Source organism: Amphiprion ocellaris, chromosome 18 (assembly GCF_022539595.1).
Source record: "Amphiprion ocellaris isolate individual 3 ecotype Okinawa chromosome 18, ASM2253959v1, whole genome shotgun sequence".
Taxonomy (NCBI): Eukaryota; Metazoa; Chordata; class Actinopteri; family Pomacentridae; genus Amphiprion; species Amphiprion ocellaris.
Window position 1 is genome coordinate 9,194,325 of NC_072783.1, and position 14,420 is coordinate 9,208,744.

General features: G+C 37.2%; 1 protein-coding gene across 1 annotated transcript in view; it reads left to right on the forward strand.

Annotated features, from left to right (window-relative positions):
• Positions 1 to 719: 719 nt before the first annotated feature.
• Positions 720 to 14,420, forward strand: part of rnf213b (ring finger protein 213b) — a 56,993-nt gene continuing 43,292 nt past the window's right edge. Inside the window, exons 1-14 of the mRNA XM_023284733.3 lie at positions 720 to 787; positions 2,773 to 2,926; positions 3,007 to 3,740; positions 4,554 to 4,709; positions 5,491 to 5,660; positions 5,754 to 6,037; positions 6,126 to 6,373; positions 7,663 to 7,869; positions 7,953 to 8,166; positions 9,697 to 9,752; positions 9,835 to 10,000; positions 10,092 to 10,241; positions 12,468 to 12,566; positions 12,672 to 12,800. Of these exons, the coding sequence (XP_023140501.2) occupies positions 2,831 to 2,926; positions 3,007 to 3,740; positions 4,554 to 4,709; positions 5,491 to 5,660; positions 5,754 to 6,037; positions 6,126 to 6,373; positions 7,663 to 7,869; positions 7,953 to 8,166; positions 9,697 to 9,752; positions 9,835 to 10,000; positions 10,092 to 10,241; positions 12,468 to 12,566; positions 12,672 to 12,800 (2,709 nt within the window). The 5' untranslated portion in view covers positions 720 to 787; positions 2,773 to 2,830. The remainder of the gene's footprint in view (positions 788 to 2,772; positions 2,927 to 3,006; positions 3,741 to 4,553; positions 4,710 to 5,490; positions 5,661 to 5,753; positions 6,038 to 6,125; positions 6,374 to 7,662; positions 7,870 to 7,952; positions 8,167 to 9,696; positions 9,753 to 9,834; positions 10,001 to 10,091; positions 10,242 to 12,467; positions 12,567 to 12,671; positions 12,801 to 14,420) is intronic.

Consider the following 14,420-nt stretch of genomic DNA (forward strand, 5'->3'; position numbering starts at 1 on the left):
CTCTGTGTCCTTCATTTATAACTTCATCACTTATGAGGCTAAAGCACTGTGTAAATAAAGTCTGATTGTTTAGTTGATTGATAAAGTCAAAAGATATTTTATAATTTAGTTTTTTAAGAATCTAATATTATGATTATGATTATTATTATTATCCTTGTAATAGTCACACCTCGGTTTCGTTTTCCCCATACATTGTATTTCTAAGATGCTGTGTCATTCCCTGTGTACACTAAATGTTCCCTGGAAATTACAACAATACAGATTCCTTTAGAATTTTAAAATTAAGTTCTTGTCGTTTTAAAGCATCTCAATGAAATTATAACAAAACAAATTAAATTAGATGGTAATTTCACATCTAATAATTGATGTCTGGGTTTCCTCTGCGGGTATTGAAAGTGAAAACTACCGATGATCACGTGAACGCAGCATAAGTTTCTTGTCTGATGAGATTCTGACAGAAATGAAACTGAAACGGCGACTTTTCCGTTTAGGGATTGTAAAGAAATTACACCCTAAATCAGTAGCGACAAAATTGTAAATCACAGCACCAGTTGACGATTTATCGATCAGAACTGATTATTATTATTATATTGACACATATTTTAATAGTCAATACTTTTAGCTTACTTTGATAAGTCTGACTTTATAGAGAGATAACCGCCCGTCGAGGAGTCTATATATTTGTTGACGGTCCCTTACAGTTATTGAAGGCGTTTCTGCTGCAGCCTGATAAACTTCAGTTTGACTGATTTTTTCGTCTGTTTGTGCGACGCTGAAAATCAAGAAGGTAGGCAAAAATTGCTCAAAACTTCAAGTATTTTTAGTCTTTAATGCACTTCTTCACTTTAAGGTTTATTAAATATTACTATAGCTGAGCAGCATCCTCACTTAAGCAGGAATTATGGAGTTTGTGTCCCTAAATAACCACGAAACTAGCTTCAATTAGCTATAGCTAGCTTAAATTAGCTAGCTGAAACTAGCTAAAGTGTGGTTTTATGTCGTGTTTTTAATTGTTTTCTTATAATATTTAATATCACAGTAACTTCATGGTAGTCATTAGTGTCATTGCTGGTCATGTCAGTACACTACAGTGTGTTCAGTATTGGCTTATAAACCAGAAAAACCCTGAACAGAGTAGTTATTGCTAAAAATTATTTGATTAAAATGAAAAATCACCTGCCGAACAGCTATTGCTATTTTATTATTTACTCGTAAAATAAGTAAAATATCTCTGTTCTACTTTTTATTATTGTAAATTAAATAGTAAATTGATTTTCAGTTGTTGGTAGGATAAAACCAGTAATGTAAATCACTTTTATATCAGTTTCTGGCATTTTAAACCCTAAACAACTACTGTACTTAATTACAAATTTGAGATAATTGTACTTACACATAGAAAGCAAGTGAAAAAGTTTCTGGAAAATGTGAAGTTTTAATCACCTAAAGTGGAGTTTTTTAATTACAAGTACACACAAAATACAGGATTTGAATATTTTGAAGGACGATTCTCTGCTTTTTATGTAAATGAAATTATTTAATTCATGTAATTAAAATACAAAATACAGATTTAGTATTGCTCTCAGATGTGGAAAGTAACTAAATACATTCACTCAAGTACTGTACTTGAGTAAAAAAATATTAAAGTACTTGTGCTTTCCTTGAGTATTTCCATTTTATGCTACTTTAATATTCAGCTGTTTCAAAGGTAAATATTGCACTTTCTGCTCCTTACGTTTATTTGACAGCTTTTTAAAGAGGTAGATTTAACACAATGGATAATAAATAAAATGTGACACCTTAAAGGTTAAAGATTCCAAACTTTTTGGCCTTTTTTCCCCCCAAAATGTTATTTGTTATGTTTAAACTTGCAGCAGCTACAACAGGAACATGCTGCTAGTAATCTAATACTGACATATAATAATAACATTTATTGAGGTTGAAATAAAAACATTTTACTTTAATGCTTTAACTACATTTTGCTATGTATTTTTATTTAAGTAGGATTTCTAATGCACAAATTTAGCCTGTAATGGAGTATTTTTATACTGTTGTAGTGGTACTTTTCCACCACTGATGAAATAATTACCTTTGAGAAATGATTAAGTTATGAAACAAGATTTGTTGTGTGCCGTATTTTTAAATAATTTATACTGTGTATGAGTATAATACAGCGGCTCAACCTAAATAGTAAGCAGTGGTGTAAAACTAAGTACATTTACTCAAGTACTGTGCTTTAAGTACAATTTAGAATGGAATGAAATAGCTTTATTGTCATCATACATGGGGGCATGATGAAAATATAAATATTGCACTCGATCAGTGCATTGATAACAAGCTAAATGAAAAAACAACAATAAATATTAAAATAAAATCAAATGTACATATAAAACAAGACTATATTAAGAATTGCAACATAAGCAAAAGAGGCAAGATATATACAATGCAGTGTGGGAAGTAAATTAAATCAAATAAAAACTAATAAAATAGAATAAATAAATACATTTTGAGGTACTTGTACTTTACAAACTACCCAGCAGCTTGAAATCAGCTCACCTTTTCCATTGATTACAATCCAATAATTTAGTATACATTATTCTGAAATAAACAGTTTTTCATAATGAGTATTTCTACTTTTGGTACTTTAGGTCTATGTTAATGGTTTTCTAGAGAAGTAAAAATCTGAATGCAGGACTTTTACTTGTAGCAGAGTATTTCTGCTCTGTGGTATTTGTAATTTTACTTACCTACAAGTTGGAATACTTCTTCCACCAGGCTGTATTGTAGTTTTTATATATATATATATGGGAGCAGCGACTCCCCTGAGAAGGTCATGCAGATGGAGGAGGGCCCAGAAAACCGCGGATCGCCGCCGAAAACCAGGGAGACGGAGGATGCTGCGACCAATAGACAGAGGTGGAGAAATAAGGTAGAAACAGCATCAACTTTGAGTTTTGTATTTTAGATGTATTTGAGCGATTATGAAAGTTGTATTAATGTGTGTTCCAGGAACAAGGAGAAGGACATCCCAGCAGGAGAGGTCAAGACAAAGACCGGAGGAGGAGGAGGAGAAATCAAAGAAGGAAAAAGGGCTTCCCAAATGCAAACGAAGATGCAAATGTCAAAGATGAAGACACAGAAGAAGACAAGATGGAGGTTGTGGAGACTGAAGGCAGCCAAACTCAGGACAGTGTAGTTTCAGAAACACAGCATGTGGATGTCCAGGCTGAAGACAAGCAGCAGAAAGAGGAAAACAGCGGAGAACCACGGCAGAAATACACCAAGACGGTTGAAGCTCACACGCAAACAAGGAAACACAAAGGCGCAAACAAATTCACGCAGACTCAGGTTGTGTTTCAAAACAGCCAGGAAACACAGACCGACCTCACCATGATGGATCAAGAAGATGCAAGTGATAAAACAGCTCAACCTGCAAAGGAGACGAAGAAGAAACAAGAGCAGGAGGAAGACAACACTGTTCAGACGCCGTTAGGGCAAAATGAAAGTCCAGACAAAGACAGAGCTTCACCGGAGTCAGCCAAGAAGCAAAACACTGAGGAAGAGTCGAAGCCTAAAGAAGAAAACACTGCTGCAGGAATCTCAGGTGATGCAACGACATCTCAGGCAGAAAAAGATTCCAAACCAAAGTCTTACGCCAAAGCTGTGTCTGGAGAGGGAGGAGGTGGGAAACAGTCCGGAGTGGCAGCGTCTGAAACGGCAGATAAAACATCCAAAAGCACACGGTACGACTGAATTCTACTAGTATTGTGTCTAAAAAGTGACAAACCAACCCAGAAACCTCGGTGTCATTATTAACTCAGACCTGAACTTTAACAACCACTTGAAAGCTGTTACTAAATCTGCCTATTACCACCTGAAGAACATTGTAGAATCAATGCTTTCCTGTCTAGAGAAGACACAGATTATTGTTAGATTATTGTAATGGTGTCCTTACAGGTCTTAACAAGAAATCAGTCAAGCAGCTGCAGCTGATCCAGAATGTTGTTGCCAGAGTCCTAACTAACACCAGGAAACTCAAACCACTGCACTGGCTTCCTGTTAGTCAAAGGATAGAGTTCAAAATCTTACTCCTGGTCTACAAAACACTGAATGGTCTTGGACTTATTATCTCCATATGAAGCATCCAGGGCCCTCAGGTCGTCAGGAACAGGTTTTCTGTGTGTTCCCAAAACCAGAACCAAAAATAGTGAAGCAGCATTCAGCTATGATGCTCCTCACCTGTGGATCAAACTTCCTGAACACCTGAGGTTCTGCTCAAACTGTTTTAAATCAGGCCTGAAAACCAGATTGTTTACTGCAACTTTCTCTTAGGTGCTCAATCTGTTGGTTTTTTTGTTTTTTTAAAATGCATTTTTATGTTTTATTCTATGATTTTAATGTATATCTACCTTTAAATCATTTTTCTGAATGTATTTCTTTGCCATTGTAAAGCACCTTGAATTGCCTTGTGTATGAAATGTGCTATACAAATAAACTTGCCTTGCCTTGCCTAAACACAAACCTGAGATGTAAAGGTCTTTTTATTCCCTCCACAGTGACCGAAGCCCAGTGAGATCTCCTCCTGGTGTTCCCATGTTCACCTTCCACATGTACGCTGTCCTGGACAAAAGGTTTAGATTCAACCAAGAACACGACACGCTTGTGCTGTTTTATGAAGGAGAATTTTTACCCCTGGACATAACACATTTTGTGTGAGTATTAATGATGTTTGTACAAATTGTTAAACACGGGATGTAATGGCACAGTGAAATGTGTTTTATTGCTTTGTAGATTTGAAGTTTTGACTCACTTTAAAGCAGAGCTGAACAATTGGGGGAAAATAATTGTGATTCTTTTGGCAAATATTACCATTTGATCTGAGATATAATTTTCTGAAGTCAAGCTTTAATTCAGCAGCTAGATAGATAGATAGATAGATAGATAGATAGATAGATAGATAGATAGATAGATAGATAGATAGATAGATACTTAATTCATCAAATTCAAGATGCAGTTTTGATTCACTTTTACAATTCGATATATTGCCCAATACATGATGGAATATACACTACCATTCAAAAGTTTAGGGTCACTTAGAAATGTCCTTATTTTGAAAATAAAGCAGTTTTGTTTTCGATGCAGATAACATTAAATGAATGATAAATACAGTCCAGACATTGTTAATGTGGTAAATGACTATTCTAGCTGGAAACAGCTGATTTTTAATGGAATATCTCCATAGAGGTACAGAGGAACATTTCCAGCAACCATCACTCCTGTGTTCTAATGCTACATTGTGTTAGCTAATGGTGTTGAAAGGCTAATTGATGATTAGAAAACCCTTGTGCAGTTATGTTAGCACATGGATAAAAGTGTGAGTTTTCATGGAAAACATGAAATGATTATTTGGCACAACGTCTGTTTCATTCTGAGGTATTTGCTGCAGCTTCATTCAAATATTATTATAACAAATGTTCATTAATTTGTGTTTAGTGGACTAAAGCAGGGAGGATATCTGGTAGAAGCACGTCTCTCCGTTGAAGAAAGCAGCTTGACGAGGGGCATGTGGCTGAATTACTGGTATGGTGTAAAACAGAGAAACAAAGACATTGTGGGAGCAGCCTACAGAAATGTTCACATCCCACTGGACCCGACTATTCGAGGTAAAGCAAGCAAAGTGTTTCTTCTGAGAGTGTCAGTGCTCCACTGTTGGTTTCAGTCTTTTCACATCACACACCTGCTTGTGTTTCCTCCAGAAATGCACCTTTATGAAGGCTTCATTTGCCGCTATGATGCGCAAGGCTTTTTCCAAGCTGGTCTTCGTAAGGTGGGTCTGGGGAACCGCAGAGGTGTGGAGGTTTCAGATGCCTGGCAGGCTTCAGCGACAGCTCTGCTGAACAGAATCTTCCAGAAATGGACTCCATCTGACAAACAGAGCACCGAGAACCTCTGTCACAACCTGACGTGTTTTATGTGGAGCCTCGGTTCTGCTCATACAAGGATGAAGTATGAAGACAATTCACAACCTCCCATGGTTAAGGTTGGTTCAGTGAGAAGAGTGTAAATAAAAGCACTTGTTCAATATATTAGCATCCTTATCGTCATTGACCAAATGTTTTAATTTACAGACAGTCGAGCTGGTTTCAGAGAGTCTGGTTCAGATCTTAAGAGGAGAACCGAAGGAGAAAATCCCAGGAAGCTGCAGGAGCTGCAGTCCTCTTGTTCTGGGCCTGTCTGTGTTCAGGGTGACCAGAAGCCTGAACATCAGCCTTGGAGTTAAAGGTTGGGCCGAGCTGTGTGTCCTGGTGTCCTCAGAGACGGCGATGGACAACAAAAACCTGGACGGGCTGCGAGCTTCTTTGGAATATTCGCAGTTGTAAGTTTTGCAAAAGTGTGGAAGCTACGTGTCCACAGGGCCATTTTTTCTCCCGCTTCGTGGGTGTTTGAATTAAATTTTTTACTAGTGGGTCACTAGGTGGTCACATGACCTTCAATCTGGCAGAAGAGTCGGACCAACATGGCGGCTCAGTCACAAGCTTTCTCTTTTATGAAAACTGTTCAGCAAAAAGTATCTCTGAAAGCATTCGAGGCGAGAAATAAGCAGCTGAATCTGTCCTTGTTTTAGTTCAACGACGGCTAGTTTACACTTTTAATGAAAGTTTCGGGATGCTTCGGACCTCTGCTCCCTGCGCTGCATTTGCATAAAGTAGAAAGGAAACTACTTTATTCAAATGAGCTTCAAGACGATGCGCCGCAACACAACCTGAACGCAATGTAGTACGTTTCACACAGACAATGAATGGAATGCGACAATTTCTGGCGTCCCATTCATTACCGTAAGCTTTAAGTTAATGAAGTGAGTATGAAATATCATCATGGGCCAAGTTTGACTGCTGTTTCTCAGTCTTCCTCAGCTTGCTGCACAGTTTCCAAGTACATTACTGTTGGGTTTCATCCACCATTTATAAACACAGTACTACAATTCTACAGTTTAATTCAGGAGACGCTTTTATCCAAAGCGACGTACATCTGAGAGTAAAAACAACACAAGCAAGGATCTAGTCAGGAGGAAACAACCTGGATAAGAGCCATATAAAACAAGTTCAAGTGTGATAATAGAGCCGTGGTGCCAACAGGGAGTGTGGGAGGTAATAGGAATTTTATTTCTTTTTATTTTATTTTTTTAATGGCTTCACAGCGGTGCTGGTTAATGCGGAATATTTAGTTTTTTACAGAATCTGGTTAGAACAAAACGTTTATCATTAGCAAAATTTTAAATGAGACAAGTAGAATGAAGTGATTTTGATAAAATGGACCATTGGAAGGTAGAAAATCTGGTCATTCTGTCTGTTTTTACAGTTTCTGACTCTGAGAAATGGTGATTTTTGAAAAGATAATCTGTCTGTCGAACCCACTGGTGGGTTTTGGGCTTCAGACGGTTAATATAGTGGATCAAATTTATATTTTACTTAAATTATCAAATGCATTTATGTTTTTATTTACTGAGAATCAGCCTTCAGAACCTTCAAATCCTGTAGTTTATGTGAACTTACAAATATAACTCCACTTTGATTGAACCTGAACATTTATAACAATACAGAGGACTGAGGTGTATTTATCTGAGCTCGTATAAATCATCCTCACTCGACTGTTTCTTCTCCTCAGTACTGTGGTGGGTCTGATGAACCACTGTGTCCAGTCTTTGGTGTCGGAGCTCGTCCTGCTCGTTCCGCTGCTCTTTAAACTCAGAAAACCAGGAGCTAATGCAGCTAAAGTGGGTCCAACCATCGAGGAAAAGGACTGGTCAGGACTGAATGACATCAACTTCTTCATATTCAGAGAGAATATAAAGTCCCACTCGGATAAAAGAGAGTGCGTGTACCTCAAAGCCACTTCAACTTTCTTTATTTTCTTAAAATGATATTAATGGAAATCATCTTTTTCATAAATCACAGGCGGATGCTGTCTTTGATACGGAAGCAGTTACCAGTGGCCAAAGAAATGCCTCTGCTGCCGATGGGCTGGTTGTCTCTGGTTTCATTTGAGGATCTTCCCAAATTTTCAGACCTGACGGGAATTCCTGCAGAGCACCTGATCCAGAGTCTGCTGTACAGACTGCAAAGATGTGGAGGGAAAATGGAACTCAACCAAGCAGAGGAGAATGTAAAGGTGGGACAGAGGAACACTCTAGCATATTTACAGCACCAGTCAAATGTTTGGACCCACCTTCTCATTCATCCATCCGTTATCTATACGCTGCTTAGAGCTACACATAGAGACAAACAATCACACTCACAGTCACACCTACGGACAATTTAGAGTTACCTGTTAAGTTAACCTGAGCATGTTTTTGGACTGTGGGAGGAAGCCAGAAAACCCACGCATGCACAGGGAGAACAGGAAACTCCATGCAGAAAGATCCCAGGAAGGCGAACCGGGGATCTTCTAGTTGCAGGGTGAAAGTGCTCACCACCAAGCCACTGTGCAGCCCTCCTTGTCATTCAGTGTTTTTTATTTATTTTAATTATTTTCTACATCGCAGATTAAAACTGAAGACATCAATACTATGAAAGAATACATATGGAACTAGAAAAGCAGTCACAGAGCGCAGTACTCTGCCAAGGCTGTTCATTCCCCCATTTGGCATTGTCAGAAATGCTGCATTTGTTTATATATTTATTAGTTATTGATGAGAAATCACGCTAACATAGAATGTGGCCATTTGATATAGATGTACCCACAAAAAAAATGACATTGTGCTGAGCACAGGTGTGTGTTATGCATGTGTACGTTATGTACGGATACTGAATCGTGTGACCTAAATATGTAGCGAGCCGCGGGAACTGATGGGACTAAGAAACACCCCCACAATTTAATCAGTTGTTCCTTGTATCATTTCTGACTGATAAGTCCACAGCGGTGGATTTGTAGTTGGATCACAATCATGTGATCGTCAGCAGGCAACTGATGTAGTGTTCACTTGTTGTCATGGTTACAGTGGCGCCATGCTGCTTTCTGGCAATGATACAGCAATCTTCAACAAATCCGTGGATCCAGACTATAAGCTGCATCACTGCCAAAATCTAAACACTTGGTCCTTGTGTCATTTCTGACCTTCCAAGAAAATTTCATCTAAATCCATTAATCTGTTTTTGAGTAATGTTGCTAACAGATGGACAGACAAACGTATGCCGATTGTCACATAACTCCGCCGCATTCCTTAGTGGAGTAATTATATTGTCAACAAAACAGTGTTAAATGAACCAGACTATGTTTTATATTTTAAATTCCTAACAGTAGCCCCCTTTTGCTTTGATGACAGCTTTGCCTCGTCTTGGCGTTTTCTCAGTCAGCTTCACGAGGTAGTCTCCTGGAGGGTTTTAAAACAGTCTTGAAGGGCTTCCCAGCACTCCATCACTTTCCTTCTTGGTCAGATAGCCCTTTTGTAACCTGGAGGTGTGTTTAGGGTCATTGTCTGCTTGAAAAACAAATGATGGTCCCAGTAAGACCAAATCAGATGGCATGTCGCTGCAGGATACTGGTTAAGTGTGCCTTGAATTTTGAATAAATCACGAGCAGTGTCACCAGCAGAGCACCCCCACACCATCACAAGGTGTGTCCAAACTTGTGACTGGTACTGTACATTGTTTTATCTTTAAAATGATCATTTACATGAGTCCTTCTACTCTCTACTTGCAGCTTGCTGATAAATTGTTGACCCACATCCTGCTGAAGGTCGACAACGAGAAAGACAGGTGTGACGTAAGAAATGTGCTTTTTACTCCACTGTTGTCTTGCATTATTGTTCTCGCTGTACCTTTGTTGTTGTGTCTGCAGATTGATTGAATCTGGAAACATCCACCCAGCTTTCTTGAGCAGCATCATTGTGGTGAGGAGAACCTGTGATATTGTGCGAATCGTCCCATGGTACCCGACAGCAGTCCTGTCCTACCAGCTGGTGCTGAAATTAGCAGAGATTTTGGACGCTAAACTGAAAGAAGAGGTAGTATTTGTTTATTTATGTGCTTTTAAATCTACACAGACATACCCACCTCACTGTGGACCACTAATTGTCTTCGTTTTGTCTCTTTCAGTCCAAGGAAGATGAGTCTGAGACATTAAAGAAGCAGCTGTTCGAGAAGCTGTTTTCCACACAACAGCGAATCAGTGAGTGCAGAGATGAATTACTGCAAAAATCCCTTCTGACACCAGCGAAATACCTCTCCTACCCAAAGGAAATAGAGGTAAGCAGCAGACATAATTCATTATAGTGATATCTGTTAGTAGTTATTCATATTTTGGATGAGTTGATTAACCCTCAGAACCCTAAAGCAGGTGTGAAAGGTTCCAATTTGTCAGGAGTCGCAAACTGTAAAATGAGAACGAATCGTCAGATTTTATCATTTCAGACAGTCCTTGAATGTATCATGTGGGATCTATTGTTATAGGAGGAAAAAATAATTTAAAAAATCAGTTCAAAATTTCAAAAATTACCAAAAATAAACAGCTTTTTGACATTTCATCAAACTTTATTCAGTTTCAGTTTCAAGTCAGATGTGTCCAGAGAAGGCGAGGACTTCTATCAAAATACATTTTTTTGTACCAGATTCTGTTAAAAGAAAAGAAAAGAAAAATCTGAGCTCCTCAGCTGCCCTGAGAAGCTATGAATGACTCAACTGTGACAAAAAAATTCAGATATTTTTTTAGGTTGAACTGCAGGCAGTGTTTCCACAGAGAGCCTGAGAGGAAAATCCAACCTACTGGATCAATGTAATAAATGCATCAAGGCTCAGAAACAGTGAACAGAGAAGAAAGTTGTTGGAAGATATTTTCAGCATGATTAAACATCTTTCTACAGCTGATGAGCAGAGTAGAGATGAAAAGTCTAGAGAGGATGGAAACATGGAAATAATTAATAGTTTCATTACAATTTCATTGTACCCCTTACAATGACAATAAAGCTTCTTAATTAATCTTAATTAAATATCTATAGTAAGAGGAGACAAAATGACCATAAACAGATTAGACCCAAAATGAAAGCAGGGAGACAAAAATACGAGACAAAATTACCACAATGGGACACGAATCGACACAAAGGAGACAGAAAACAAGAAAACAATAAAAACAAGATGCAGAATGGCCACAAAGAGACACAGTCATTGTCCTTTTGTTTCTCATGTTCACCATTTTGTGTCTCATTTTGGTCATTTTTGTTTCGTTATCAGCAATTTGTGACACGCAGAGCAGAGTAATTTTGTCCAAGATGACTTAAAATATTTCCAAAATGACTTAAACTTGTCCAAAATTATTGAAAAAAATCTCCAAGATTGCTCCAGATTTGTCTAAGATGATCATGAGAGGAAAACAAAACATTCTGGATCAATACAATAAATGCAACATGGCTCAGAAACAGTGAAAAGAGGAGCAAGTTGTTGGAAGATACATTCAGCATGGTGAAGCATCTTTCTACAGATAATGAACAGAGTAGAAAGAAAAAGTCTGGAGAGGCTGGAAACATGAAAATATTCATTCAGTGACTCAAAATGTGTTTAAAATGACTCAGATTTGGTCCAAAGTGATTTAAGCTTGTCTAAAACAGTGAATAAAATTGTTCAATATGATGGAAACCTAGAAACTTCTCCAAAATAATTGAGAAAATTGTCTAAATTGGCTTCAAAATGTGTCCAAAGTGACTTAAACCTTCCTGACACCGAAAAAAAATGTCCAAAATGGCCCTAAACTCATCCAAATATCCTAAACTTGTCCATAAAATGGTCCAAAATAACTCAAAATTTGTCCAAATTGACTGAAACCGAGAAACATATCCAACAATGACTGAGAAAATGGTTGAAATTACTTTTAAAAATGTCCAAAACGATTTAAAATTTGTCCAAAATTACTCAAAATTGACCTAAATGGCTTTATACACTGGATCAGTAAATAAATGCAGCATGGCTCAGAAACAGTGAACAGAGGAGCAAGTTGTTGGAGATACATTCAGCATGGTGAAACATCTTTCTACTGATGATGAGCAGAGTAGAGAGAAAAACGGCAGAGTTTGTAAAGGTTGCATAAATGTAAAAAGTTAGGATGTAAACATACTATTGATAAATAATAAACATAGCACAAAGATCTTCAGGAAGACACTACATACTTTAACTGACTCATTTCTTCATGTCTTTGTCTTTATTTTCTTTCAGTCTTTCAGTCAGCAACAGTTTGTTATTCACTGTTCATATTCAGAATTTACAGACCACAGTTGAAAAAATGTTATCTGCTGATGTTAACATTTATAATATGCATCTGGTAATAATAAAAGGGGAGAGAACATTTTCAAAAGTGGAAATAAACCCCAAATGATTTACTTGCAGTTAGTTTCTACTTACCAGTTACAGATAAATATCATTCAGTTAAACCAGGTTTTCCTCACTATAATGTCATTTATGATAACGTCTGTGTTGGTTTATCAGATGTGGGATGCTCTCCTGAAGGTGGATTCACCTTTTGAAGAGGTTTCATCCAGCTGGAGGCAGAACCTGACAAAAGACCTGAAGAAAAGGATTTCTCAGGTCAGGGCTGCATATCGATCCTCCTTGAATCAACATAATTATTATCATAGTTCAAACTGAGATCCTAACAGCTCATTTAAGTTGTTTTTTTTTTTCTCTTTGCAGGCAAATGAGGAGGATAAAATTCTGGTCTGTTGCCTCGAATCATCTTTGGCAATCATAAGGAAAAGCCACAATGTTGTACAGTCCTGTTTCGACAAGTTGTGTCTCTCTGCAGTCAAGACAATCTGCCAGGTTGGTTCATGATTTCCTCAGAACAAGTTCAGTCTTCATTTTCTAAAGCTGCGTGGTGTCTAATTAAAGATCAGCTCTTCCCATGCAAAACCGCTTGAAGTTTTTGATAGTTCTTTTGGTTTCACATATTAATCATCTACTCAAGGCACATGGATTTTTATGTTAAACCAGCTATAAGGGATGTGTTTTACATAGTGGGATAAAAAATAGAGACCTCATGCCTTTATGAGAAATACATTTTCAGTCTGAGGAAACTCTTTTGTTGAACTATTTGTTGTGTTCGCTGTCATACCTTTAAAAAGCTGTCACTTTTCTTCTTCTCTTTGGGATAAATGCTCAACAAATTCAGCCTTCCTTCATATTACAATAGATTAAAATTCAGCACCATTTCTTGTGTTTTTATGGTCATAGTTTTTAAACAACGGCTCACAGTCTCTCCTGGGTTTAGAGTGGAATTTTTCCTGCTGTATTTATTTCTTCCACCTGAAACCTTTCCTGGCTGCTGCCCTACACAGTTCAGAAAAAAAGGGTTTAAAATGTGTGAAACAAGTTGTAAAAGCTTCACTTGGTGCCCCATTTGTATGATAGTTGTCACCGAAATTATGTAAAATTGTTCACAACAACATAAATGTCTCTCTTGTCTATTCATACTAAGGAGGTAGATTGTACATTAAAATGTGTCACGGAAAGGCAACTCAATCAGATAAAGTCTTATGCTAGTTAGCTTTTAGCTAGCTAGCTTTTAGGGCTGAACAATATGCAAAAAACACAGCTGATTTAACAGATATTATAGGTGCCACCATTTTAGCGTGTTTAGTGCGTCTTTCCCACTTGAACAAATAAAAATTTCTAATTTGCTCTTGGCCATATTTTGATAATATTTTAGTTAATTGTTTGGCTCTGTTAGCTTTTAACCTCTTAACATGAAGCTTCATTTGGTGTCCTATTTGTGTCATAATTGTCACAGAAGTTATGAAAAATCATTCACAACAACATAAATGTCTCTCTTGTCTTTTCATAGTAAGTTTGTACATTAAAATGTGACATGGAAAGGCAGCTCAACTAGGTAAAATCAATTAAAATCCTATCCTAGTTCGCTTTTAGCTAGCTAGCTTTTAGGTCTGAACAATATGCAAAAAATTTATTTTATTTATTTTTGAATTGAACAAATATAAATTGCTAATTTGATTTGAGAACCAAACAAGTTTCCTTATGTCTGAAGGATAAGGTTATTGCTCTTGGCCATAATCTGATGATATTTCAGTCATTTGTTCGGTTCTGTTAGCTTTTAACCTCTTAACCTAAACTTTTAAATTGAATTAGTCAGATGAATTTGTAATGTTAATCTTTGTTCTCTGTTGGAAAACACTTTGGGTCAGCGGCTGTTGTTTCTGCATTTTGCATTTTTGTTGTTTTAAATGTACTATATTAAAAAAATGACAGTTTGATTTGGCTGTTAGCAGGTCAAGTTTACCTTTTGTACTATTTATGCGGTTTAACAAACTTAGATTCTCCAAAAGCTGAGCATCAAAACTGAATTTTAAATTTATAAAACAGACAGAAAAAGTGGATGAATTGGGTCACTGCAGTTTGTTTCTAACCTGCGTTTCTTAGTTCTTT